The sequence below is a fragment of the Cynoglossus semilaevis genome, chromosome 7 (assembly GCF_000523025.1).
Source record: "Cynoglossus semilaevis isolate Cse_v1.0 chromosome 7, Cse_v1.0, whole genome shotgun sequence".
NCBI lineage: Eukaryota > Metazoa > Chordata > Actinopteri > Pleuronectiformes > Cynoglossidae > Cynoglossus > Cynoglossus semilaevis.
Genome location: NC_024313.1, coordinates 6,421,928 through 6,448,519, shown reverse-complemented (window position 1 = coordinate 6,448,519; position 26,592 = coordinate 6,421,928). Strand labels below are relative to the sequence as shown.

General features: G+C 42.7%; 1 protein-coding gene across 8 annotated transcripts in view; it reads right to left on the bottom strand.

Moving 5' to 3' along the window:
* Positions 1 to 376: 376 nt before the first annotated feature.
* Positions 377 to 26,592, bottom strand: part of LOC103380950 (pleckstrin homology domain-containing family G member 1) — a 64,054-nt gene continuing 37,838 nt past the window's right edge. For 7 of the 8 annotated variants that reach the window (XM_025056674.1, XM_025056673.1, XM_025056675.1 and 4 more), the window contains 16 exons: positions 19,885 to 20,444; positions 15,422 to 15,522; positions 14,564 to 14,633; positions 10,767 to 10,813; positions 8,877 to 9,027; positions 8,374 to 8,505; positions 7,778 to 7,960; positions 7,604 to 7,699; positions 7,171 to 7,257; positions 6,889 to 6,922; positions 6,678 to 6,770; positions 6,516 to 6,577; positions 6,220 to 6,411; positions 6,019 to 6,138; positions 3,899 to 5,666; positions 377 to 3,753 (listed from right to left, as the gene is read on the bottom strand). In XM_025056674.1, coding sequence (XP_024912442.1) covers positions 2,738 to 3,753; positions 3,899 to 5,666; positions 6,019 to 6,138; positions 6,220 to 6,411; positions 6,516 to 6,577; positions 6,678 to 6,770; positions 6,889 to 6,922; positions 7,171 to 7,257; positions 7,604 to 7,699; positions 7,778 to 7,960; positions 8,374 to 8,505; positions 8,877 to 9,027; positions 10,767 to 10,813; positions 14,564 to 14,633; positions 15,422 to 15,522; positions 19,885 to 20,444 — 4,712 coding nt within the window. In that variant the 3' untranslated portion in view covers positions 377 to 2,737. Of the gene's footprint in view, positions 3,754 to 3,898; positions 5,667 to 6,018; positions 6,139 to 6,219; positions 6,412 to 6,515; positions 6,578 to 6,677; positions 6,771 to 6,888; positions 6,923 to 7,170; positions 7,258 to 7,603; positions 7,700 to 7,777; positions 7,961 to 8,373; positions 8,506 to 8,876; positions 9,028 to 10,766; positions 10,814 to 14,563; positions 14,634 to 15,421; positions 15,523 to 19,884; positions 20,445 to 21,114; positions 22,498 to 26,592 lie in introns of those variants that run through there. The other variant, XM_008313094.3, reaches the window with a different exon arrangement.

Below are 26,592 nucleotides of genomic sequence, written 5' to 3'. Positions count from 1 at the left end.
AATGATAACAAACACAGCGATATTATAGAGAATTATGATAATAGTTAATTAACATAATAGTTAATGTGAATAATTCAAATAGACTGACAGATAGATACCATAGACAGATAGATCCTCTGCACCAATCTCAACTGGGAATGTTGCACCTCAGGCCTGAGGAGGGCCGTCAAGGAAGAGCCGGTGCATATAAAGAAAGAAGTTGTTGATAAAACACGTGAATTAAAATTAATTTTCTTTAAAAATTAAATCATTATCTAAGTTTAGAAGATGAGGAAATAATGGGTAACTAAAAACATGTTATAAAGACTAGGACAGGTTATTAGATGGTTTCATGTTTCTAACAGCAAATATTAAGATGTAATAAGAACAAGGACAGTAAGCACAAACATATGTTTTATTTGAACTGATACATTTTGTTGAGCAATGACAACTAGGCAGTTAAAAAAATACAGTACATTTAACTTAAAACTTAAAGTATGGTAAAGCATACCTATAGACATAAAAGAATAACTTCCTAAAATGTACATCTTTACACTGTGTTTACAAATACAACATAAAAAGACAGGGGAAAAAGTGCAAAAAAGAGTCAATAAAGACTGACACTCCCCACCTATCTAACAGAGGATAAATGTAAAAAACAAACAAACAAAAAAACAAAACAAAAAACATACTTCATATTCCTAACCTGTGTTTGATGCACATTCCCTAACAAAAACAGTAAGCCATCATGTCCTGCCGTTGAACTTGTATTGCTGTGATTTGGAACTCGTAAATGAACAGTGCGTTGTGGGATGCTCATTGTCATTTCTTACAATATTCACAGTATCTCATTCCAATTGTGTGAGCGCCCCTGAAACGACCATTTAAAACATCTTTTAATAAATATATTTTACTCTCATTTACAACCTGTCTGTGGCTTTAAGTGACAATGATAGAGGGCAGTCGAATTAGCATGCTAACCAAACGTAATACACACAAAGTGATTTTACTCGAGAAATAAAACAAAAACATCTTGTGATTGATGGAGGAGTCTGAAGAACAGAAAAGACTCTGGGTTGAAGTAGTAGATCAGTAGTGTGACAGTTGGGAGTGTCCCATTATGTAAACAAAGAAATGAAAAGAGTTGACAATCCACCTGTGTTGAAAAAAAAAATACAGTACTGTCTTTAATAAAACCAAATTTTCCATAATGGCCCTTTTATGGTCCCTCTTGAAAATAATAATAAAAAAAAAAAGAAACTTGTGGATTGATGCCCATATCACTCTACACTATGAATGCCACCAATGACTGGATGCGGGAACACCTAAACTTTGCTTGAAATAAATAAAAGTCCTACAGTTTCTTATAGATTTAACTAAAAATATCAACAGCTTTCTGTTTTAAAGCACAATACCTTATTGACAACAAAGGCAGAGTGAGGGCAGGTCAATTAACTCAACTAAAACTAGTTACACGTGACCTATTGGATGCCATTTTGCCACTCTTTGTAACATTTATTGCTAAAAAGCTGTTAAAACTTATAGACCGTATATAAGAAATGGACACAGTCACGTGTGACATACTACGGTTGCAAAGTGAAGCCCTGAAACTAAGGTAGAAGTTAAACGTAAAAGTCTGTAGGTTTTCAAAGTAGAAGTAGTTTTTAGGCTATTTCTAACCAATGTGTCAACCACAATAAACATTTTTTACGAAAGATCTTACAAACTTTATTTTGTTGATCAAATGTGGCTGCCAGAACGGTCTCCTGCAAAAGTCATACTGTATCGCTTCGCTCAGCACCTCCGTAACCCTGCTTCAAATTCCGGAACTTAAAATAATCTGTTTGTTTTAATGACGTTCTGCTTCTTTGGTTTCTGCTCTTTTATGTTATTAATAGCAGCTTAAACTAATCACAAGCCTTTAAAGCTTAAAGCTCCAGGTTCACTCTTATGCACTGTTCCTTGTTATATTTGGTTATTTATTTTACAATACTGAGAATATTCTATTGGGAAAATAAATCCAGTCCATTAACTCTTCAGGTGTGTTTTTACTGAGGTTATAAATCCAGTAACAAATAGTCAGGTTACTAGTGAAGCCAGCAGAGAACATGAACAGTACTTTACTCTCAGAACCTCAAGGCTGTGTCCATATCTTATGAACAGTCTGTGGTTAAAGGGGAAAGACTAGCCACAAAGTGCTAATGTCCGGAGCTGCTAATTGAACCCTAGCTTTCATCGTGATTAACCACTTCAGCACAGGCTGAAGAAATTAAAACATTAAGAGCCATTTAAAAGACCCAGCAGGAACAAGTAAGTCCTAAAGTCTGTGTATGATTTAGAATGACAAATGTATTCTGAACTACTTAATCTGCAAAACACTCCTCGCCCACTGAACGACTCCTGTGACTGTGAGGGTCTCTTAAAATTATTTTCATATTTAAACCCGTCCATTCAAACTGGATGTCTGACAATATTTTGCATTGACCACATATTGTTGACTTTTCCACATTTGATCACCACTCACTCACTGAAACATAAATAACCCAGGAAGTGCTAAGGCAGCTAACATGCTTATTGTGCCGTTAAAAGCAACCTACGCTGTGTCTAACTCTGAAACCCTGCAGTGAACAAAGTGAAGGTATTCACAGAAGCTGTTATTAATGAAACCAAAGATTTTCTGCCTTCGTCTGGAGACCAGTAACGAAGCTTTTAGCGCTCAGTAAGTAGCAGTCGTCTCTTTGTGTTTTATTTGTTGGCTTCAGACAAAACTACTGGAGCTCAGACAATGCAACTTGTCCCTCAGAGATTGGACAATATTGGGTTGGCTCTGCTGCGGCTCGCTCCAAAGGTACTTCTCCAGCTGCTCGTGGTCGATGGATCGCAGAGGGTCGCAGGAGCGCAGCGGGCTACAGGGTAAACTCTGAGACTGGATCATACCAGGAGTTTTCTGACTGGAAAGAATGGCTGAGCTGCTAGTTTTCTGCGCCGAGTTTTGGTGCTCGTGTTCAACCTCGTCTTCTGAGCGGATCTCCACATAGTCATCGTCATCTTCCCCATTGTCCTTGAAGTTGGCCAGATAGTTCTGGGTGGGACTGAGTATGCTGAGAGCAGAGGCCCGATTTAAGACGACCACGTGTTGACCATCATGTAAGGTTAGGTCTGACTGGGCCAAGGTAGAACGTTCTGGAAGGCTACTCTGTCGACCAACCCGCCCCAGACCTGGGGTACGGAGTCTGTCTGTAGACCGATCTACATTGGATCTGTTACATTTGAGTCCAGACTGGATGTTGTTCTTCTTCTGCTGGTCATCTACTGAACTTAACGACTGACAGTGACTGGGTGGAGAAGGCTTTGAGGCTGGTGAAGATGGAGCGTTGAAGGACGGATGTCTCTTTATGGAACTGTACACGTGCTCGTCTTTCTCAACGGGTGCCGACATGCACGAGCTCCACCTCTGAAAAGGTGGGTTGACTGGCGAAGAAGGGAAAATCTTGAGTGAGGGCGTGGAGCAGGCGGAGGTGAGCTTGCGCTGAGGGGTGGAGGACAGTCGAGCAGTTCCAGCCTCAGTAACTGAGGAGACGAAGCTGGACAACTCTCCGTTGCTGTACGTGGAGTGAAGCCAGTCAGTCTCCAGGGAGGTCTCAGGCATGGATGGAGAAGACGGAAGACCTGGATGGTGGTGGTGATGGTGGGTGGAGGTCTGACCACCAGGACTTGGAGGATCCTTGAACATGATCTGGTCATAGAGCTGGGAGTACTCAGCTATTCTTGCACCTGAGGATACAGCAAGAGCAATAGTTCAAGTTTTAGCTTTAATGCCACAAAGTCTGTTTATGCTAGCCACAATGTGACACACACACACACACACACACACACACACATATATATATATAAACTTGATATTACTATCTTGTGTTACCTATTGCTGCGCCTCCTTGCTTCTTCTCCTCTAAGATTGCTGCCAGATCTTTCTGCTTCTTCTCCACTCTGGCCCGAGTGCTGGAGTCTCCAGGGTCCATGCTCCTCATGCGCAGCAGCTGGTTGGCCTTCTTGATCTTCTGGCTGTACTGTCGTGCCATCAGAAACACTCTGCTCTTTGTTTTGTCCATTAGTTCCAGGGGGAAGTCCACAGATTCTCCCAGCAGGAGAGAGGAGGAGGCCAGGGGGGAGTCTAGACCTGCCAGTTCCCCTGGAAACAAACTATGAGAAGCGCTTCGTTGGGGGAGCTCCACCAGGTCGTCGTCCTCCAGGCGGAAGCTGCCGCTGCTGAGGCGAGCCAGCCTGTTCCGGATGCTCTTCACTGTCCCAGGGGGGGGCTCCGGGACCACAGGAAGTGGTTCTGAAGTTGGCGTGGGACTGTGGAGTTCTTCATCAGTGGTGCTTTCACTTTGATGATCCGGCAGGTTGATGACAGGGATGGTGAATGATGGTGGGGCTTTAGGGTGATGTGCGGGGGGACTCTTCACTGGGGTGCTGGCTCCTTGGGTTCCAACTACAGAAGGGATCTTCTTAGGACTGTTTTTGACTGACGAGGACTCACCGGCACCGACAGGGAAAGCTGCTGGAAGCCGATCAGCCTTTTTTTCATTGTTCTTGATGTAGTTTTCCAGGTCGTTCCAGATTTCATCCACCTGCTCGGACATCTTATCTCCTTTGTGCGAGCGCTGGGAGAAGGACTCAGAAGCAGACGAGGAGGAATATTCTGACTCAATAGAACCTAGAACAGGTCTTTCATCTTCTCCAAAGTGGAGGCTCTCTTCAGACACAAACCCCACAAGACTTCCTGTCAGGTCTTGTTCAGAGGCCAGCAGACTGTCCCTCCCCTCTTTAAGCTTCTGGTTCCCTGCTCTCGGCTCTGTTACTGGAGGTTCCCTGAAGCAGATTGTGTCATAGATGTTTTCTTCTTCTATCTTAAGATCACAGGGGCCAAGCTGCTTCCCCTCCTGTGTTGAGGACCTGTTGCTCTCAGAAGAACTGTCTGGTTCTATCAGATGCTCCGTGACCTCTGAAACTTCACTTGTTGACCTCTGTGAAGCCTTTGCCTCTGTAGATGACTCCTTCCATGGCTGGGTTTCCTCTGGGTCTCTCCTGATGAGGCCCATGCTCTTCAGATCTTCATAGCTGATGTTGTCATACACGTTCTCAATATCGTCCAGTGTCAGCTGCTCAGCTGAGGAGGATCCAGACATATCGTTGCTGGACGATTCAGTGTGGATCACCTCCAGGTTACTGTGCGTGATGGAGTCATCGTCCGGACTCTGACGAGCTGCTGTGGCCTTCTCCCCTGCACTGCTGGCCCTCCGCAGGACTCTGCTGCCGTTAGAGGGAGGTTCGATTTGAACTGTAGGCACCTGTTCCACATGCCAGCTGCAGGGACGGGCCGTTCTTGGAGAAGAGGTGGCCTCAGACGGCTCTGCAGGAACCTCTGGTTCTGATCCGACAGGCTCCGTGGGAACAAACATCTGGTAGATGTCCTCGTCCTCGTCGTCCGGCTGCATGGTCCTCTGGCGAGTGGGGAACATGGCCCTGCGAGCCCGATGGTCTGCCCAGATGTTCCTGACAGAATTATCACTTGGTGTGACTATGACAGAGGGCACAGGAGTGTCAGGGGGCTCCTCCATCACATGTGGGGTCCTGACAAGGGGCGGGTGGCGACTGCTTTCACGCACCAGTGATTCTCTTGCTTTCTGTGAGAAGACAGGAAGTATGTATTGTTTTAATTTTTTTATGTTGTATGTTTTATGTTTTCATTGCAACTTTAATGATGTGACTGGAATATGTACGGCCTGGAAATGTAATTAATTGTTAATTGTTAAACTGTGTACTTTACAACACTTCAAGGTGTAAGTCAAACAATAAACATCTTTTCTTTGGTTATAATGAATTACAACTTCTTTAAAAAAATCTTAAAAATTAACCTTTGGTTATAATGAATTACAACTTCTTAAAAAAAATCTTAAAAATTAACAAATAAATGTGTGTGTTCACATAGTTAAAAGAATTCTAAAAACCAATCAGACAGAAGATCTGCAGTGATACCTGTAGGTCTGATGCACTCATGTTGAAGGCCTTCCATTGTTCTATACTATCTACAGACGCCTGAGGGTTCAACCTCTTCCTGCTGCTTTTCCCTGGAACTCGCAGGCTCTTTCCACCTCCCTGAGTCCAGAGATGAAGAATTAATTGTGTTAATAACAGAAGAAGACAGAGTTTCAAGGCAAGTTTCCGTACAGAACTCACCAGGCCGCTGTCATCCTCGTCGTCAGCGTCCTGCTGATGCTGCTCCTCTCCTTCCTCTCTGTCACTGTGGTCGTAGTGATCACCGGGGTCCAGAGATTCTTGTGATTGGTTAATGAGACTGCGGCTGCGACCGATGGTTCCCAGAGCCAGCTGGGACACGGGGGAGAGCAGTGTGGCCCCCAGACTTGTTCGCTGTGAAAAAGGTCAATTTAAAGAATTAGAACTAAAAAACCTACTGAACATATTATGTGGTAAAACCTGCAGAAAATATAGGAGTCCTTGTTTTTATACTTCACCTTTTCTCCGTCCATGTTGGCGGCGTTCTGTTTGGCATTCTTCAGTAATTTGGACAGAGGTTCTAGGAAAACAAATGTATTTACAGTAAAAACCAAAAACATTTCATGTCTAATATCTGAAAAACATATATAATTTCCAAATCTTAATTTTCCATGTCTCACCTTTTCTGCGTCCTCTACGAGGAGTCGGACCCTCCTTGGTTTGAGGGGAATCCTTCTTGTCACCATCAGCGCTGTAGTGAAACCCAGGATGATCTTGAGAGAAACAATGTAGTAGTACAAGTAGAAATAATGTCAGGCAACAAAGTGAACAATCAATATATTTTATTATTTGATTAACAGAACGCTGTAATTGCAGCAGACTTGCACTTACGCATTGCATCCATTTCCAGAATGGCTTTTTTGGCCTGAAAGAAAATGATAAAATACAATTTAGTTATGGATAAAAATGGACACTAGGTGGAGCCATTACACGACTTGAAAACTTTTGGAACATTCTCACGACCTCGTTTTCCAAGGGTATGATTCAACAAGTGGATTAAAAGACAAAGCAGAAAAGCAGAAGAAGTCATCTACTTCAATGGTTGTGAAGTAGAGGAGCAGGAGGATTAATGAAGATAGAAGGAGCTGTCAGGAGACGGGGGTCGGCTCTTACCTTTGCAGGGATTTTGGCAGGGTGGTTTTCAAGGATGAGTCTCTTCAGGTGCAGGATCCACATGCGCTTGTCTTGCTGTGATTTTGCCTGCGGACAGAATGTCAAACATCACAGGGAGGATCAGTTCAGACCTTCTGGAGAAGGTTGGGAAGAAGCCCTTCAAGTTTTGGACAGGGTCCCAGTTACATCACAAATTGCACACAATAGTTAGGCAACAGCAATGGCCACCCAAGGCATCATAACGCTGGACATGTCTGAGCAGCTCAGTGAGGTGAGCCTGGGCTCTGCACAAAATAATCAAACACCTGCAAACAGCCACCATACTTTCTCGGTCCGCTGTTGCGCAACTCTTACATAAAACCATATAATTACCATCACAAAGTGTTTTGCTTTTTTGTTACGAAGGGTGCATTTGTGTGCATTGTTTCCATACCTGAACTGTGTGCTGTAGTTTGGGATTCTTGTAGTGAAAGATGCTGAAACTCAGAGGTTCTTTTGGAATAACTTCCACCAGCATTAGGTTGCAGCACTGTGACAGACACAGGGTTGCATGTCAACAATATTGTAATACTGTGTGTTTTTTTCCTGTCTGTGTATGTCAACTGACCAGGATGTGGGCCTTATACGTGTAGGTTTCTTCTCTCTTCTTGGTGATCAGCAGAAGCTTGTCAAACAGGAAGAGAGTTCTGTCGTTCTTGGCTCGCTGCAGACGAAATGTTCCTTCAAGGACCAGCTCTCCATAACCAATCAGATCAGGGCCTTTCCAGTTGGTCAGCTGGCTCTGGATTTCCTGTGGTGACCGAAAACATTGTAAATCAATTAGCTGGCTATGAAATGGTCAGTTAAAAAGATGACAGTAATGCCTACGATGCCAGCTGTCAGCCAAAGTTATGCATAAAAGCATAGTTGAATATTACCGTGCTTAATACAATAATAATATAATAGGAAAGCGCCAGTGGTTTCTAAAATGTAGGGTGGGTCCCTTTTAGGGGTGTGGAATTATTGCAGGGTGTTGCAGCAAGAGAAGTTTAAATTTAGTATGTTATATTTTTGAGATTGCACTGGTTTGTATTTTTTTTTTTAAATGAGAATAGCATAGACCTGGGGTCGCAGAAAAAGTCTGCGAATCACCAACACTATAAAATGACAAGGAATAAAATGGAGGTCTGGGCTGTGTTAATTGTGAGGTGAAGCTTCTCGTACCTGCAACCTGACGGCGTGCTCGTGTTTCCTCTTCATGTCGTTGATGTGCCAGGCCACTCTCTGCATGGTGTCTATGGCTTCCTGCACCACTTCATAAGTCTCCGTGTCCTTCTCCATATGGTTGGCTATCTCCTGCACACACAACAAACACCGCTGGGAGTTAGCATTTGCACCTACTGTGTGCACAAATCTCTCACACACGTTCACTACCAAACCGTTGGCTGTGGGACCTCTGCGTATACAACATATGTGCATGCATGTATACAGCCCAACGCCAACACATGCACAGGAACATACACACTGAGCAGCATATGTCTAGACATTTGGCTTCACCAGTGGAGATTAGTTTCACAAATCCATTTGCATTGGTGTACACACAAACATTAGTGTCCCGTCAGTGCACTTACAAGTGGGTGCATGCACTAGCATTTCTTAGGGTAAAGAGTAGGTGTTTGTGTGTGTGTGTTTTGGGAATAGGGAGAGAGAAACAGAAGCAGACGTACGTGCAGCAGTAGGTGATACTTGAGGATCCTCTGCACTGGCTTGAGCAGGTAGGAGCCCAAGGGTAAGGAGTGTCTCAGAGATTCCTGGCGCTCGCGGAAGAACTTGGCCAACGCCTTGTTCCTCATGCACTCGGTTAGCACAGCCACCGACCTGTGGAGACACAACACAGCAGGTAAGATGTCAGGGACGTGTAGCTAAACCCTAATTTGACAGCAGTGACAAATGAGATTTTTAATGCAGGGCCTGAAACACAATAATACGAATGTGATTTTCGCTGTGGTTAAAGAGAAAATGCAATTAATCTTGAAGGGAAAACCGAGCCCAGAGGAAATGACACATTCAGCTGCTAATTTACTGGTGTTGCTCATTCTAGCAGATCATTTAAAATCATTAAATTATTATATTATTATTTTTTGAGAACTCTGGTAGTATTGTATACAGTAAAGTGTTGTAGTCAAGTACCTCACAACATCCAGTGAGAGCTAAACCAATCTTTTCAAGTGATTGCTAAACTGCTAAAACTGTCACCAGCTACCTCACTCAGCACTGCCTTAAGACTGCACCCTGCTTCAGTCAAATCAATTATTATTATTACTCTGTCTTTTTTTGTTTTGTTTAAATTTCTAAACACCATGCACCACAACACCATCCAAAACATTTGACTTTGCTCCACTGTGGGTCTCTGGGTGGAACCTGTGCTTTACACATTATTTTCAGTGCTACAACCATAGCTTCGACTTCGTGACCTTAAAGGAACCAAGTTAACGAGTCAGACGTCCTGGGACAAGACAGGACTCTTTGACAAATGGAGGCTGTGTCCGAATGTGTGCGTATGCATGTGGAACGGAAAAAGTCAGAGGAGGGAAGACGGCGGTGAGCGGCCCAGAGCGCTCTTCTTCTACTGTGTTGTTGTATGTGCGCATGCATGTGCATGTCTGCATGTCTAGATTCCAGCACAGCTCCACACACAGGCCTCACATTGTTCTGGAGGAAACCTGACCTTAGAGCTCAGCATGACCATGATGCATCGGCAGCTTCTGCCAGGCTTGGTGTCTAAAACCTCTCCTACAGTTGTGTGTGTGTGTGAGTGACCTTGGCTGGGGTCACCAGCTGTGGTGTGGATGTGGGACAAGGCCTCACAGCTGACAATGGCCTCTTCAAACATACACATACACACACAGTACATATACAAAAGCATGCATACACACATACACACGGGAAAAAATGAGCATTTCTCATTTATAACTATTAGCTCTCAAATACTTCCTTCCACACGTGCCTTTCTAATGGTTCACTGTAGAAGAAATTTGGCAGCCAGAGGAGAGGGTGTGTTTAGTTGCTGCAGTGTATCTTGTCATGGAGAAAAGCCTCACGTTTCAGCCTTTTTTCATCACATACAATAGACAAACAGGCTGAAAAAAAAAAACCCCACCTCCACATTATTCCTGCAACCGTGTCCCACAGGACCACCCTCTCCCACAGAGCAGAATAAAACATTAACAGCTCCAGGTATGATAAGGTGACATCCATAATAATCTCAGCTGTCAGTGTGTGAGCAGTAACTCTGTCAATGAGGTCCAAATAAAAGGCATGGAGGAGGAAAAAGTGGAGCAAAGGGGAGGTAGAGATAGAGGGAGGGATGGAAGAGAGAGCCTGGGGCACAACAGGCAGCAGACACTGTGACTCCTGCCAGGGAGGCTTCTATAGAGAGCGTCCGTCTGTCAGGCAGGGAAAAATAGGTAATGCATTGATAAATAGGCACAATGGAGCCATGTGAGACGCTGGGAAGACAGAAAACGGAGGTGAGATTAGGATGGAGCACAATGGCAGGGAGAAGCCCGGCCTTTTACAGTGGACACAAACACACACAAGATTTGTTGGTGCCTTACCGTGGATAGTTGGTGCAGTACTGGGTATAAATGTGGAATTCTTCACTCTGGGAAAAACACAAAAACATTCAGAAAAATGTAATCAGGACAAGTCAGGTAGTGACACCTGTGAGTAGATGCACTTACATTATATAAAAATACATTGTTATATTATATATATGTAATACATTATATTAAAATATATTGCAAGTAGTACTAATTTAGTGTCATAAACTACAATAAGTGTAATACATTTACAACAAATGTAAGAAATGATCCAATAATCAGTTCTTATCAGATACAATCATCTGAAATATAACTATTAATTATCAGGTCCTAATCCATTACATCGTTATCCAAGTACATTAAAGTCCAAAATCCATTTTCTTATTAGTTTCACAGGAGGACAATGTTTTCATTTTTAGATCCTGATTTTACAGTTGTAACAACCGAAACATTTATCCACTAATGTGCTGACAATTGCATGACATGCTCTATAGCTTTTCTAGTTTTATGCTACTGGTTTCCCCTCATTTCTACAGTTTTACTGCAGATTAAAGCTACAAATTCTATTAGAGGTCAGGATTAGAGGTCACCACTTTCCATTGGTCTCTCAGGTATCTGCAGTCGACCGCTGCTGTTACAGTGACTCATTGGTAATTTAGTGTCCGCCGCTCTACACGCTGCCTCCCAGTTCACTGCCTCTAATCCAGAGTCTGCTCCGTGGTTTATGATTAGTGTGTATCCTGGCCTCTGAGCCTGTGTTGATGCTGAAGTGCTCACATTAAATGCCCCGTTATCCTTCGTTCCCTTCCCTTTAATTGAGATTTTTTTCCCACCTTTGAACGCCTCTCTGAACATCAAAGACATCAGACACAACATCAGTTATCAAAGATGAGATGATTCTCTTTCTCTGCACTTTACCTTTTTTTTCTCCCCCATGACATCATTAACCCATCCGTTAAACCTAGTTTTGATTTCTCCTTTTCATTGATCTGGACACGTGAACATTAATCTCTCAGGTTATTAAATTCTGTTTGAAAGCGTTGTTTTCTGCCTCTCACCGTCTAATGACCCCCTGGTTGTTGCGTAACATGAAAACGTAATTAAAATCTATTTGTGTCCATAAACACTCCGGGGTCTGAGGAAGTGGACGACTATCAGGACGGAAGATCATAAACTTTGGACACATGACACAGGTTAGTTCTGGAACATAATGTTCACAAAGCATTTACAGACATTTACAGAAGTACAGTCTGTTTGTTACGCTCCTGGCTGCAGCTTCATACACTTTCCTACGCTCACTTCCTGTAGGAAAGGAACAGTTGGACTCACAGTAGATGCATTGAAAAGTGTTGCCTTCATCCCACACCGAAAAAAACACAAAGTATGACTTCAGCTCAGTTTAAGCCTAGTTTATGCTCAGTGGTAAGCACACATACAGAGACAACAACAGAAATGATAGAACCAGGTGGACGAATACTCAGTTCTGTGTTAATGTTTGTCCACTTTTCAACCTGTTAAAAAAACCAAGTCGGATCCTATGGATTTTTTTATTGAAGACCTGGTTCACTACAAATTACAAGTGGAGCCCAGATCACCTCTGTCCCTCTCTCTCTTTCTTCCCTCTCTCTCTCTCTATATATATATATGAAAACGTATACAGACTTTTTCCTTTGCCTGAGGTTCTCCGTGAGAACCCAGTTAAATTGAAGAGCGGAGCTTCCCTCCTCGTCTCCAGCAGTCTGCTGCCACAGACCAGGCTAAAGCACAACCAGATGTGCCACCGTCGATTTCTGATGACACACACCAACGCACACTCCTAATACGCGTCCCTAATACCCGCTTGCACTTTGAAGAGCGGACCGCAAAATACATAAACGTCATTTTTTTCTTTTTCTGCAGAGCCTACAGAGTCTGCAGACTCTTTGAACTCCAACAGGAAAACCAGCAGACCCTGAAATAACTAATCTATGACACACTTTCATCTGAGAAACATATACAAGCAATCTGAAATCATATAATCATCATATCTGAGTACTGCATGTAAGCTGCGTGGCCCGCTCTTAAACCAAACCAAACCAATCAGAATTATCCTCAGTCACAGTAATTTTTCTACCGTGTTTATGGAAAGGTTTTAAATGTTTTTGGGCTCAGGCCACGACTCACTGCACAGTGAAACGAAAAATGCCAAGTTGCAGCAGTTACACTCATCATTTTAATAAAAGTAGGTAATAAATGTATAGTTCAGGACCGGACAGGACAGGGTGAGTCATGAGGTACGGAGTGGCAGTGGACCAGAAGAGATAACTGCAGATGGCAGGAGAACAGAGAGATCTCCTGTTAATTGTGTTCCTTCGTGCTCTCCTTCGCTGTCTCTGCTTCAGTCAGCAGGTATCAACCCATAAAACGGCTTAGTCAACACATAACACGGCGAGAATTTAGTCAAACGGACAGGAACATGAGGAGAGACGGCCAATTATCTGACAGGCAGGCAGAGATTTTAAGGCCAGATCCGACTCTTCTTCAAACACGGTGCAGGGTGGTGACTCTCAGGTGCTCTCTGATTAGTAAAAGTATTAGGTGTGTGTGTGTGTGTGTGTGAAAAACAGAGAGAGAGTCATACCGAAAGAGATTTTTTTCATGTTCCACAGATATTAACCATTAAAAAAACCATGTAAAATATATAACAAGTGACCATTTCAAAAGACGCCCCCCCATTCCCTGCCCCCATCTCCTGTCAAAATGCACGTCTGCAAAACATTCATCAGTGGGTGAGGAGACGTCAGTGCCCTGGGTTTGTTGTTTGCGGACCCCGGTTAATTATGCAGAGCAGGACTGTGGTCTGCTGTAAAAGCCTCCTGTCACAACAACAGCTGTGATATTTAAAGGCTGAGTCCGTGACACTGACTGTCTTGTTTTTTTTATTTTATACATGGTCAGACGCTTGCTCTGCGGGACTGGGTGTAATTGCAGTGGGGCAGGGAGGGAATGTAAATTGTTTCAGAGGAAGTGCCGGAATGTGGTGCGTTATCATGGGACATAATCGTGCAATCCTCATATAAGGACAATGGAATGGTGGAATAAAAGCCAGGGCTCACAGACAGAGGCTGCTGTGATACTCGGAGATAAGTCGCTGACTCCAGATTTTTCTCGATGAAGTGCTGCTATTATCTCCGCTCCAGTAAAAAAAAAAAGGGTGATTACATATTTGGATGGTCCTTAAAATTCCTCAGCAGTGTCCTTCCTCCCTGTTCTCCAAGTGCACTTAACACTGACATTTCACTCGCTACAATAACACTGTGACTGCTGCCAAAGCTATCTGGCCTCGTCCACTTCTTACAGCCTCTGTATCTGATGTTTGGAACCTAATCTCTTACAGGAGTTTACTGATGTTTGTCATTTTCTGTGTGTTCATGTGTGTGTGCGTGACAGAAAGGAAGACGCAGCTGTGTGGACAGGTTCAAACACGCACCAGACGGAGAGGCAGACATCAACAGAGAAACCTTCACAAATCCTGACAAAACTGTTAAAAAGCTGCCTTCAATAACAGGAACTCTGACCGGAGAACAATTAGCAACAGTCAACTAGACATGTTTAAATGGCTTGATTTGCTAAAAGCTATTTTAAATGTTCAGCATTTGAAACCTTAAATTAATGTTTACTAATCATTGGCTTATTGTCATGCTATACCCGTGCCTAACCTCTAGTTCGTACAAAATTAACTTTTAGTTTAGCTGTAGTTGTATTTGGCTAACTGGTGTCTGGGCTGTGTTTTCACAACTATAATCTTTATCAACGTCATTTGATGTTGTTACCTTGGACACGAAGCACTCTGCGATGGCCACAGGGTCGGTGTTACACTTCTCGAGGACATGCAGAAGGTCCCTGAATGAAAGACATTGCGTCAGGGAAGTCACATCGGTTCATGGGAAAAAGTCAATGTTTCCATCAATAACACAAAATATTGGACTTTTTCTTTTTTTCCCACCATTCATTGTGTGAGGACTCAGAAGTCAGACTTGCTCTGAACAGGAGTGGAACTTCCATGAATTCATTCAGGGAGCTCCCATATGCATCCCTGCGTCTGTGTGTGTGTGTGCGTGCGTGTCTAAGTACATGGTAAGATAAAATGGCTACTGTTGTAGGTCATTGTTTCATAGCTAAAGCATGAGGTCATTGTCAGCACTTAAAATCTCTTTTTATGTTCCTATTTTTACTGGAAGTTTTTTTTAAAGAATTGTGTGTGTGTGTGTGCAGACCACCAGGGCTGATTCTAAACCAACTAACCTATTCTGGCCGTGACAGTCAGTGACTTCAGAGTGGTGCCAAAGGAGACAAATATGCAGACAAGGACTGACTTTACACACACACCATAAACAACCAACAGGTGTCTCTGGACAGTTTTACTTTGTGCCTGAGACAACAGTCGGTCAGTGTTTGCCTGTGTAACCAGTCAAAGTCCAAGTTGAGTCTCATGTCATTTGTTCTGAGTCAAGTTTGTCTCTTTACCTCTAGAAAAAGACTCACAGGACACTGGAGATGTGTTACACCAGGAACAACACAAGTACAAGTTACAATACTAGGTTATTCTCGCTGTGGATCTGGTCAAAATTGTTTTTTTCTTTATTTTTCTGATAAAGCTGTGCAGTGGTTGTCGTGCGTCCATGATGTACCTGTTAAAATGGTAGATGTCCTGGATGTTGCCGAACAGAGAACCTTTATCCTCGGAGTTTAAAGGCAGTCGCAACTGGTTGTCTATAATCTCCAGGTAGTCCTGCAACGAGGAAAGGAAAAGTCAGTTATAAACCTGTGGCTAATACTACCATGGTAACATTCTTTACTATTATTTTAGCTTTTCTTCCAGTTCTAGCCCAACTTCGACCAGCTTTAGCAATTTCTTTTAGCAGTTTTGGGGTTCAAATCTTTAGTGTGTTGATCAACCAGTGCACCATTTAATTTACTGTGGAGGTGCAATCGTTGGTCTCCAGCCATTGCAGTTAACTTAACTTAACTAAGAGGTGATTTTAATGTGCCTTAAATCACTGCTCAATGACCATTCCACTGTTTTGTGTAAACATCCTAATCAGTGGGATGATGGGGATCAGGGTTAACACGCTGGAAAAGCAGGTAGCGTTTGTCTGCTCAGGCAAATTTAACACCAGGATTTCTTATCACCGCCGCCATCACTGCCGTTAGAGAGATGGAGCGCTGTTACGACTCCGCTCCCAGTCTGCCCTGCAGATAGAAAGTAAAAGGTGCACGACGTAAACCACACAGACCAGGAGCGAGCGGCAGGAGGTGTTGAAACTTTAAAACCAAATGTTATTCCTTGGCGATCCAGTTCCTCCACTCTGAGCAGACAGCGTGAGGATTGTGTTTATTTAATATTCTTCCACACCACAAATTGTCCCCATGAGATCAATAAACTACACTGTTATTACATCAACTGCCTCAGGCTCCTGTTATTCATTCATTCCTTGGAGCCCCCAATCATTTCTATGTCATCTTGTTGATTGTTGCCTGTAATGTGTAATAACTGCCTGGAGGAAATAAATATATTTCTAAGGCTGCAATTGGGGGGTGGGGCGTTAAAGTCTTTCTTTTCTTTTCTCTCTTGCTCCTCAGGTTATGCCCTGATATCATCTTTCCCTGCAGGCAGAGAGAAAAAAAAAGCCAACTCAATATAACACAAGACTCATTTATAAGCATCACATTAGACGCCAGATATAAAGACAAAAGACACATTTCCACAGTATAGTACTAGGAACTTTTTAGGGACCAGAACCATTGTGATTGCAGTACTTTCTATAAATGACTGGGGTGAAAAAGTTTGTATACTTCAACTTAGTTCCTGGGTAAAGTTACAGGTCTTGGGACTAGTTCATGTGCTGAGAAAGTGCACTGTTTCCATCCAGGTTGGTCCTCTTCACACCACATTTAAATATCCACTATCACTTAGTGGAGTAAAGGTCAGAATCAGGTCAGTAAATCATATGTTTTTATTTCCTTAATGTAGTTACTGAGTAATTTAGCAGAAACAAGATTAGCCTTGGATCTAATCTGTAAAATGGACTGAGTGACTTATCGTGAGTAAAATGTGTGGTTGACCATAGATTTGAAGGAGGGCTGTTTTTATTTGCTGGCTTACAACAAAACAACCCAGCTGTGTCGCAGTTTATGAGGGCATTAAAGGCGTTTTATACAATTTTACCGAGATCACCCTCTAGTGGAGCTTACAGTAACTACTTCTGACACCCTGAAACAAACTCAAACATAATTTTCTCACTTACACGCATAATTAAGTATGTCTCTTCTTTTTTTAAAATATGATTGTATTTAAAATAAAGACCTGAGTCAAAGATTTTGTTGCGTGAAAAGAGAGAAAAATGATCTCATCTTAATCAACACTCATGAAGTCGTATAATATTTGGGATTAAAGAAAAGCTGCAGGCTGAGATTATGGTTCCTATGAACCAATGAGTAACAAAAAACGTGAGGGGTCAGATCAGAAGGTCATGTTTGGATTTTGTCAACTATCATAGGTGATGTGTAAGGTGACGCTGTATTAGCCACGGGGTCACGGATCTGACCCGACCTGTCCGAGTCACTCATCAAGCTGAGCCCTATACTGGTTGATCCTAACAATGGGCAACACACACAGACACACAAACACACACACACAGCAAAAACACTCTTTTTCATCCACATGCACTCATACACACCCTCAGGTACACTCCCTCTTAAGCGTCAGTAATAACATGTACAAACTTGATACTTTTTCGTGTTAACCATTAACCCACTTGAGCACACACTCCTTCCCGACATAAAAACACTTCCTTCAGTGAGAGCTTTTCTTCCCAGACATTTAAATTTCATGACCTCAACAATTTCTACTGGCCAAAATTCCTCAAGTTAAAATGTCCAGACCTAAAAAAGGAAGAACATTCGGTAGAGAGAAAAAAAAAGATCCAAAAGCTCTGCTTTGAGGTTTATTTATGGAGTGCAGATGAACTTCTTCCACACACTGATCAAAACCATACTCAGTGATCCTTCCAGAACACGGATTTGGATGAACAGGAAGAGAGAGCTCAGTGCGCTGAATTAAATTATTGGAATGCAAAAAAAAAAGAAAGAAAACATCTTCAAGGACCTGGAAACACACAGTATTAACTGATAGGATACTGCCCCCTGTTTGTACTTTTTCCTAATTGTTTTTCCTACTGGTTATACATCAAACCCAAGTCTGCAGAGTCTGTAAAAGTGTGTGTGAGCTTGTGGGCTACCACTGCAGTGCTGACTGATGAGACGCAGGTGAGCCCGAGGGAGTCTGGGTAAATATTTGTGTATAGGGCTGTTCCTCCGTCTTTCCTTGCAGGGAGCAGAGCTGTATGGATAAAACCTGCAGGACAGTTCTGATAATAGAGGGGTTGGTGTGTGTTCTTGTATTGTCCACTGACTGGAGGCTTTCTCTTACCCATGAGTCAGCTGGCTGATGTTAAAAGCTCTCTTATGTAGTCACCCTCACTGCAATCCATCCTCTGAGCACTGTTATTGAAAAGGTTGAAGAAAGACTAAATGCACTCTCTGTTCCCAAACTGCTAGAGAGGAATTTAACTGTGCTGCCATCAAAGTGTGGTCGTCAGGGTCCGGGTGGTCCTTTAAGCTAATGGACAAAGGTGATTTCCAGAAGACAGGCAGCAGAGGTTTATTAAGTGCAGCGTCTGAGCTCTGCTCAGTGTTTTCTTAACCTACTTTAGGCGTTGTTATCTCCACAGCTCAATCCCTCTTCCTACCTTCCCCTCCTGCTCTCTGAAGGAGAGAGGGAAGGAAGGGGTGTGGGGGGCAGCAGCAAAGGGTGGGACATCGATCAGGGTTGACAGGCCAAAATCACAACACCTAAAAAAAAAACCACGCCGCCTTCACTTATCCTGTCTACGGTGAATATGAGCTTTCCTGCCTATCCTCTGACAAGAGCCGTTCCCCCTGTGAACTTTGTGAACCCTGGACCCTGTACTCATAAAAACCGCACACAAAAACACACAGGCTAATGGACCAAAACCAAAAGGGAAAGAAGGGGAGATATGGAAAAATGTGGCCAGAGCTCCAACACGTGCATTCTTGTGCTCACATGCAAAGCTGCTTCCCATACAAACATTTACTCCAACAATTCACGTTCAGCTGCAGGACACAAATGCAAAACAGCCATCCCATGTGTTTGGCACATTTTTGAGAAAAGACAATGCAATTTTATCAGGTTTCACAAAAAAGACAAACAGAGATGAAAAGACTCACTGCACCCAAACGCCAACAAAGCCACCAAGTCCTAACTAGAGGCAGTGTGTATCCACACAGTTCAAAGCCAGGCTAACAAAAGGAGTGCATTTATCTCAGAGAGTGTGTGTGTATACAGTATGTGTGTGTTTTTTTCTTAAATAGTTTTGTGTGTGCGCGCCTGTGGCTGCAGCACAAAGGCACCGGTGTCGTGTGTCTGGGTCCAAACCCCGCCTGCGAACGCAGGTGACCTGATTGTATTAAAAAAGTTCCCTGTAGGCAACGAGCGGTTGGTGTCACGTGTGCGAGGGAAAAACCACAAAGATGTGAAGGGATGATTGTTATCTGGTGAATTAAAGCTCCGTACTCCACCTGGGAGAGAGACCAATGTCAAGCAGAAGTTGGAGCTGAAACGCATTTACGACGTCCCACTGCTGCCGAGCGAAGTTTAACGGAGTTGGCCAAGAAAAATAATCATTTGGCAAAAAGAACGGGTCCTTAGAAGGTTGTAAAACACTTCACACTGCTTCAATTTCTGCCTTTCATACTGTTTCATACAGTGGGGTTTAAATATTAAAACGACTTTATTAAATCTTCTTTGGTTTCACCATCCCCAGAATAAGATATATTACAGTTTAATGTTGATCATTTTAAAGATAAACTGATTCAACTGGATCCTGGGTGAGAACTAAAAAGTCACATTTGGACATGATTTATATATGAGACACTCTGTCAACATTTAATGTTCTGCCAAATATGGAATATCTTTGATGTTTCTGGAACCTTCTGTTTCTCGTTGCTCCCACAGGTAGTGTCCAATTATAAGGTTAGAAGAGTGTGTTTTTTATTTTCTCGGGTCTCTTACCTCAACAATACTTCGCAGATCCTGGACATATATTCTCTCTGTATCCAGTATCTCCTGTACCACCCGGTCCACATATGTTCTGGGTCCCTGACCCGTCCGCTCACCCCCCTCTGGACTTAGTTCTGGCTCTGAATGTTCTGTTGGAGTCTGATCACAGCTCTGCCTTCCTTGCTCCTTCCCTGAATCCATCCCTCCATCGTTTCTGTCCACCTCCTCCCCGCATCCCAGCTGCCGAGCCGGGACCAGTTCCAACCGGATTGCCCCAGAGTCCCTGTCTGAGGTCACTGGGTTACAGTGAGGCGCAGCGACAAGGGTGGAGCGGCTGCCCAGAGAGCAGTGACTGTCCCTGGAGGAGGCGGAAGACGAGGTGGAGCTGTAGCTGATGGGCCTTTCAGCGCAGTCCGGAGAGGAGTCCATGCTGAGGGTGGAGCAGAAGCGCGTGTGACGTAAGGCCGAGTTGCGGAGGCAGCGGGCAGGGATGTCGATGGAACTCAGGACAGATCCAGAGTCCGGGACTTCAGGAAGAGGTGGCAGAGCATCGGGCAGGTAGCTGTAATCGTCTGAAGAATGAAACACAAAAACATGGATTGATGTTAATAGACGTTTGACTTAAAGGGCTTTTTTGGCACTGTGGGAAAAACACACATGCACAACACTGAGCCTTTTTCAATAGGACTAATATAATAACACAGTGGGGATGTTGTGGTGTCTGCCACACCCATATACACAGTCCAGTGAAAAAGGTTTATAGCTCCATAGCTCATCAGGACTCTTTGTCGTGAAATAATCATTACAAAAGCTGTAAAATACAGATATGAAAGTCTCTCAACTGAAGTGTTTTGTGTTTAATAAGCCAATTAAAATGGACGTTCTTGTTGACAATTCCTCCACGCCCTAAAACTGTCCTGTGTTACAGGTGATGATCATCTGAAACAAAACAAAGAAAAAAACTTGTTTGTCTCAGCAACAGTATTTAAGCACTTATTCTCAACTGTCCCAAAACGAACTTTTTTTTGTTTCCCACAAACTCCACGATTCCTTTTAGTGAACATTCGTTTTCACGGCGCAGTGCTGTAAACGTATACGTGACGACTCGGCTACGTCTGTCATATTGGAGTGGCGGTTCGGTTATTTTTGCGTGCCCTCAGCTCGGACTACAGGGGATAACTTAACTCAAAAGAGTTCTGTTTGCTTTACAGTTGTCATTTTTACACATTCTTAACAGCTTACCAGAAGAATGATCATACATTTTCCTTTTTAAACCACCGGTTTTCCTCAAAACCCTTCCTCTTTTTGGCAGAATCCGTTATGTCATCAACGTCTTTTCCTCTCTGCTCTGGTGCGCTGCCCGCGAAGGGTAAGCACGTGATTTGATTGGCTCAACCGCGTAACGATATTGTCGTATTAACGGTAATAGCAGCGTCCGCTGTCTATAGCCGGAATCGTAGGGAAAAATGCGCAGTGAAAATAATCGAATCTATCGAATTTGTATCACTTGCTCCGGATTTCGATCTTGATATCTGGTCGAGATTCGGACGAGGATAATGTGTGTGACGGAAACAGGGCTTGTAGCTAGTTAGATAGTAGCTACTTAGATAATGCTATGTTTACGGGAATTTGTTAAACATATACAGAAGGCTTTTCAGACGTGTTTTGATTTCTTTAATTGAACACATTTTTGTTTTATTAATTTAAAAAAAATATATTATTGTTACAGCTTCTCCCACTTTTATCTTATTTTGGACTATAAAACCCAGTAAAGTTTCTAGCTGAACTTTTAGATATTTTTTACTCAAACTTTGGCTAGACCTATTTCTGTGACCTGTCACTCAAAGCACACCACTGTGTTCCATCCAGCCAATACACTTATGTTTCTATTTACCAACTCTACTATTTGTGTTGTCACATACATGCATGTGAGAAGCTGAAATGATTAATAGAAATCTGTCCAAAACAGAGTGGCTCGCGCTGCATCTGTAAACCAACCTAATTACAGTCCGCCGCATTGCAGGAAGCAACAGCTGGCCTTCAGATATTTTTGCACTATCAAATCTGCACAAAAAATAGTTTGGATGCTTCTGGTAAATATGAAGTGGACCATCTGGCTGCAATAAAATGTCCCATTCTGAAGCCTCAAGTCGGACTAAAGAGTATGTAGGAGAGTAGGACAAGGCCTGATGTATCGGAGGTTTTAAGGAAATAGCCCAGCTTAAAATGGCTTTTGGTTCGGCCCATTTCTTTTACAGGATCTATGGCTTTGGGCAACCTCAAGGCAATAGAACTTTCCAAAAGCTTTGCAAGCAACTCTGTCCTTGTGGGCAGCGGAGGTGGCAAAATCTCTCAATAAAGAAACCTAAGGAAACTCTGAGTGTAAATATGGTGTCAACTTAATCTTACTTTTACCTACAACAAACACTTGTTAAAATTCAAATCAACACACTTGGACTCACATTCTGTAACTTCTCAAAACCTACAAACTACCATTGTATCCTGACTTTCAGCGTCAGTCGTAATGACCACCACAGACAACAGTCTCACACAGGTTTGTCCTCAGCGTCACCCTAACAGATGAAAACTGAAGTACAGTACATTTTCAAGTCCTATTTGTTTGTATGTGTGGTTAAATTATGTGTATGTGTGTGTGTGTGTGTGTGTGTGTATGGCTGCAAGAGTGTTGAGCATTTTTTCCATCCACACTCCACAGTTTAATGACAGGCTGAACAGTGTACTACTGAGAGCACTTCACTGCGAGGCCATGAATGAAGGCCCTATTTTCAAGGCAGACACACAAGTTTGTGTGTGAAACTCCAGAAATCTACTGGGCGTCGAGCCGCTGCCAAACTGGCCCTCAACCTTGTGTCTGTAGAGAGATCCGTTAAGATATGATTACTAACTCCCTTGGCCCTTACATTCAGGCCAAGAGCTAAAGTGAAACCACACATGCAGCACATCAGGCAAGGGCTTCAACGTTTCCAAGGTCTCCTTTGAAAGGACGGCTTTGACGGGAAAAGTGAGGAGCAAATATACACGAGGAGGACGGGAAAAGGAAGGACAGGAAGAGACTCACACCGTCTCAGTGGGAGTGTGAGGTCTCTTATTATCAAAGAGACCACCTTGGCCTGTGAGCCAGCTGCTCTGCTCCAGTGCTGAGCTGCTACAGGACCAGTGTCTCTCCTTTACGGCGGCACCAGATCAGTCTGAACAAAAAAAAAAAAACCTTCTCACTTCAAAGCCAGCCTAGATCACAGAGATCAGGTTCGGAGAAAAAAAAACATGAAACGTGAAACTAAAGGACAAGCTCAAAGAATCCTGGGTACACACTCCCTCTCTCACCTTTCAAATAGGTACCTGGAGGTCTTTTTGGTTGAGGTGACACCTCGTCTGAGGGCACTTCAGCAGCAGACCTGCTCGTCAGACTCGCCTGTGATCAGAAGATCACACGACTGGTTTCCAAGTTCAAAAAGCTATAAATCTGTGTTTCTTATTTGACTATTAAAATGCCAGGATTCACAGATATGAACACTGAAATTATTTTATGTTGAAAAATATATGGCATCACAAATTTCCCAGCTTTGTTGGTGACCTTAGTGTTGGGTTGGAGTTTCAAAGCACGTCGCCTGAAGCTGTTCATCAGACACAGCTGCAACATGTCAAACTGATCTACTGTTCAAAAATGCTGAAAATACTTTTTTTCCTCTGTGACTGCTTTTAATAAATTGGGATTTGTGTTGCAGCAGTTTTAGGCTTTTTATGTGAAGCTGCAGCAGATGTTCAATTTGCATCAAGAGCAAACTAACATAGCATTTAAGTTTTGGAGAAGAAGCCACAGCAGACAAAACAGCCATGCACCCATAGTGCTGCAAATTCCTTGCTATTATAACGTATCATTTTTGTGCTTTTACTTGTTGCTGTGAGGCAGGAGCCAGAATTCCTCTGGACAGACACCTTGACACTCAAAGATAATAAAAATCACATTTCTGTCTAAAATTTTTATTTAGAATCCAGTAGACCAGATTGGACGGTCAGTGGGCGGAGTTGATTGACGACCACTGCAGTAAGGTGTAGTCTCAGGATGGTAGATTTTTAAGGAGAGAACATTTTTGTTGTGGTATTTGGAAAATCTGTCATGGTTTACATTATCTACTAAGTCTACTCGTCTTAACCATGTTTTAAGTAACAAACAGCTGGATATTGTTTTTTCACAAATACTTGCCAAAAAAATGGCTACAGTGGTTCTGAAGTTGAAAGCACTCAAAGGTTAATCATAAATCACGGCGGTGTTTGTCTTCACAAGTGGAAAATTTCATCAAACTAATCCTGATAAAAGAGAACCAGTCAGTTCCTGGTTTTTATGGTTCCATGTTCTTAAATCAACCTCTAAAGGAGGAAAACAACTTGGATGTGCTGAATCATGGACTTTGCTCAATATTAATGTTGCGGGGCTGCCGTGCCAAGAAAAGCAAAATAGAAGTGTAGCGTTTCAAAAGTGGAGTGGAGGCTTTTCATCCACCTGATAAGCTATGACAGCAACGCAACTCTGTGCACTGGATTCGTGCACGTCATTGGGCGATGGACGAGCTTAGAGTCTCTCCGATGTGACCCACTTCTGCAACAATTACAGATCAGAAAAGGGGGGGAAAGAACAAGAACATGACAGCCTTGGCTTTTGGCACAGGGCCTAATATTATGTTACACACATGAATGGATTACTGATCATTTTCTGTGACCTTTGACCCATCTGTCACATATCATTTCCTTATCACGTTAGCTGTTGCATGTACAGCTATGCTGTGTGCAGGTTCAGTGCACAAAATGCATTAGAGTTTATCGCTGCAGAGATAACACCACTGAACTAATAACCCTAATGCTCCCTATATCAGGTATGGGGCAAGTATGCACGTGCAACCTGCACACACACACACACATACACACACACACACACAAACAAACATATGTGTGTAAATACTGAGACACCATGTGTTTCCGTTTGCAGTGAAATTCAAACACCACACAGAGATTGCTCCATCTCCTGTTTGTTCAGCCCCTCCTTCCCACCTCGTAGCATAATGTTTGGGGCACACCGCGTCCGTTTCCTGGGTGAACCGGCTCTTGTGCACACACAAATTACCTACACTCCCTCCTGCATCACACGCTCACACCCACACACACACAGTGAAGATGGCCAGGCTTTGGTTACGTCCTGTGCAGATTATGTACAACCCGATCCTCACAAATGATCTTTAATTATAGTTGTGAGGTATGCAGGTTAGAACTGTTACTGCAGTGTTTCTGCAGTGTTAGTGTGTGAGGTATGTATTTGATGCCAGACAAGACAGAGAACGTGAATCATAGTGTGTCTGCTCAACCTGTAGTCGGTCTCTCTGGTTTCTATTTAACGTGAAAATGAAAGAACTCCCTGAGTAGCAACGTCTGCTTTGCTGCACAGCCAGGTTTTACATGCTGAACAATAAGGACTGTCTGGAAGGCAAACGGTGTGAAACCAAGAGGAACCAGACCTGACAAAGGAGCAGACAGTAAACACAGGTGCTACAACATGCTGGCAAAATACAGCGGGGTACACATGAAGAAGGAAAACTGTAGTAAACACAACTGTCCTGTATTTTTAGATCTTACTGTTACTGTAAAATTTAGGGAGATTATTAGGATTATTTAGACTTAGAGCAATGGCTAAATAATGTAAATCCAATATAAAACATTACTCCTTTTAATAGAGTTTATAGACCTTTTCTGACTTAAACAACACAGTCCAGCTGCAGTCGACTGGGGACATAATACAACTGAAAATAGAGCAGAAATAATAAAGTTAAAAGTTAGTTAAACGTCTAAACTTCCATTCAATGATATGTAACAGTTGCCAAATACAACGTAGAGTGAATAAGTTAATAAATAATAATAATAATAATAATAATACATTTTATTTAAAAAGCGCCTTTCAGGTCACTCAAGGACACTGTACATAAAATAAAATAAAAACAGATAATAATTTAAAACAGGGCATAGAAACATGTTTAAAATCAATGACTAAATGTCGAACAACTGAAGACAGTCGACTAAATTTCGACTAATTGTCGACCAAGAATCTTCCAAGTGAAGATCAACTGAAGATCAACTTAAGATCAACTGAAGACACTCGACTAAATTTCGACTAAATGTCGACCAAGCGAATTCCAAGTGATGATCAACTGAAGATCAAGTCAAGATCAACTGAACATCAACTGAAGGCAGTCGACTAAATTTCGACCAAGGGTCTTCTAAGTGAAGACCCAATGAAGATCACACTTTTTACCATCGTGAAAAAATCCATAAAAATAAAAAGTCCCAGAAATGTCTTAAAATGCAAGATTATGTCCTAAAACATGCTGCCAAGTAAATATTGTGTGTTTTAAAGTCCAAAAAGTGTTTTATATGAATATTTAAAAAACACCCAAAACACGCCTTACTATAGCCTTACCATCGTGAAAAATCCATAAAAATAAAAAGTCCCCGAAATGCCCCTGTGTCTGTCTGTGTGTTTGTGGGTCTGTGAGTGTGTGTGTATGTGTGTGTGTGCGTGTGTGTGTCTATGTGTCTTTGTCTGTGTGTGTTGGGAACATAGGCCTGTTAGACTCTGATACGCCACATTTTGATCACAGTAAAGCACTACAGCTGAACAAATCTCCGAAAAAGTTTCTCAAAAATGACTGAAAA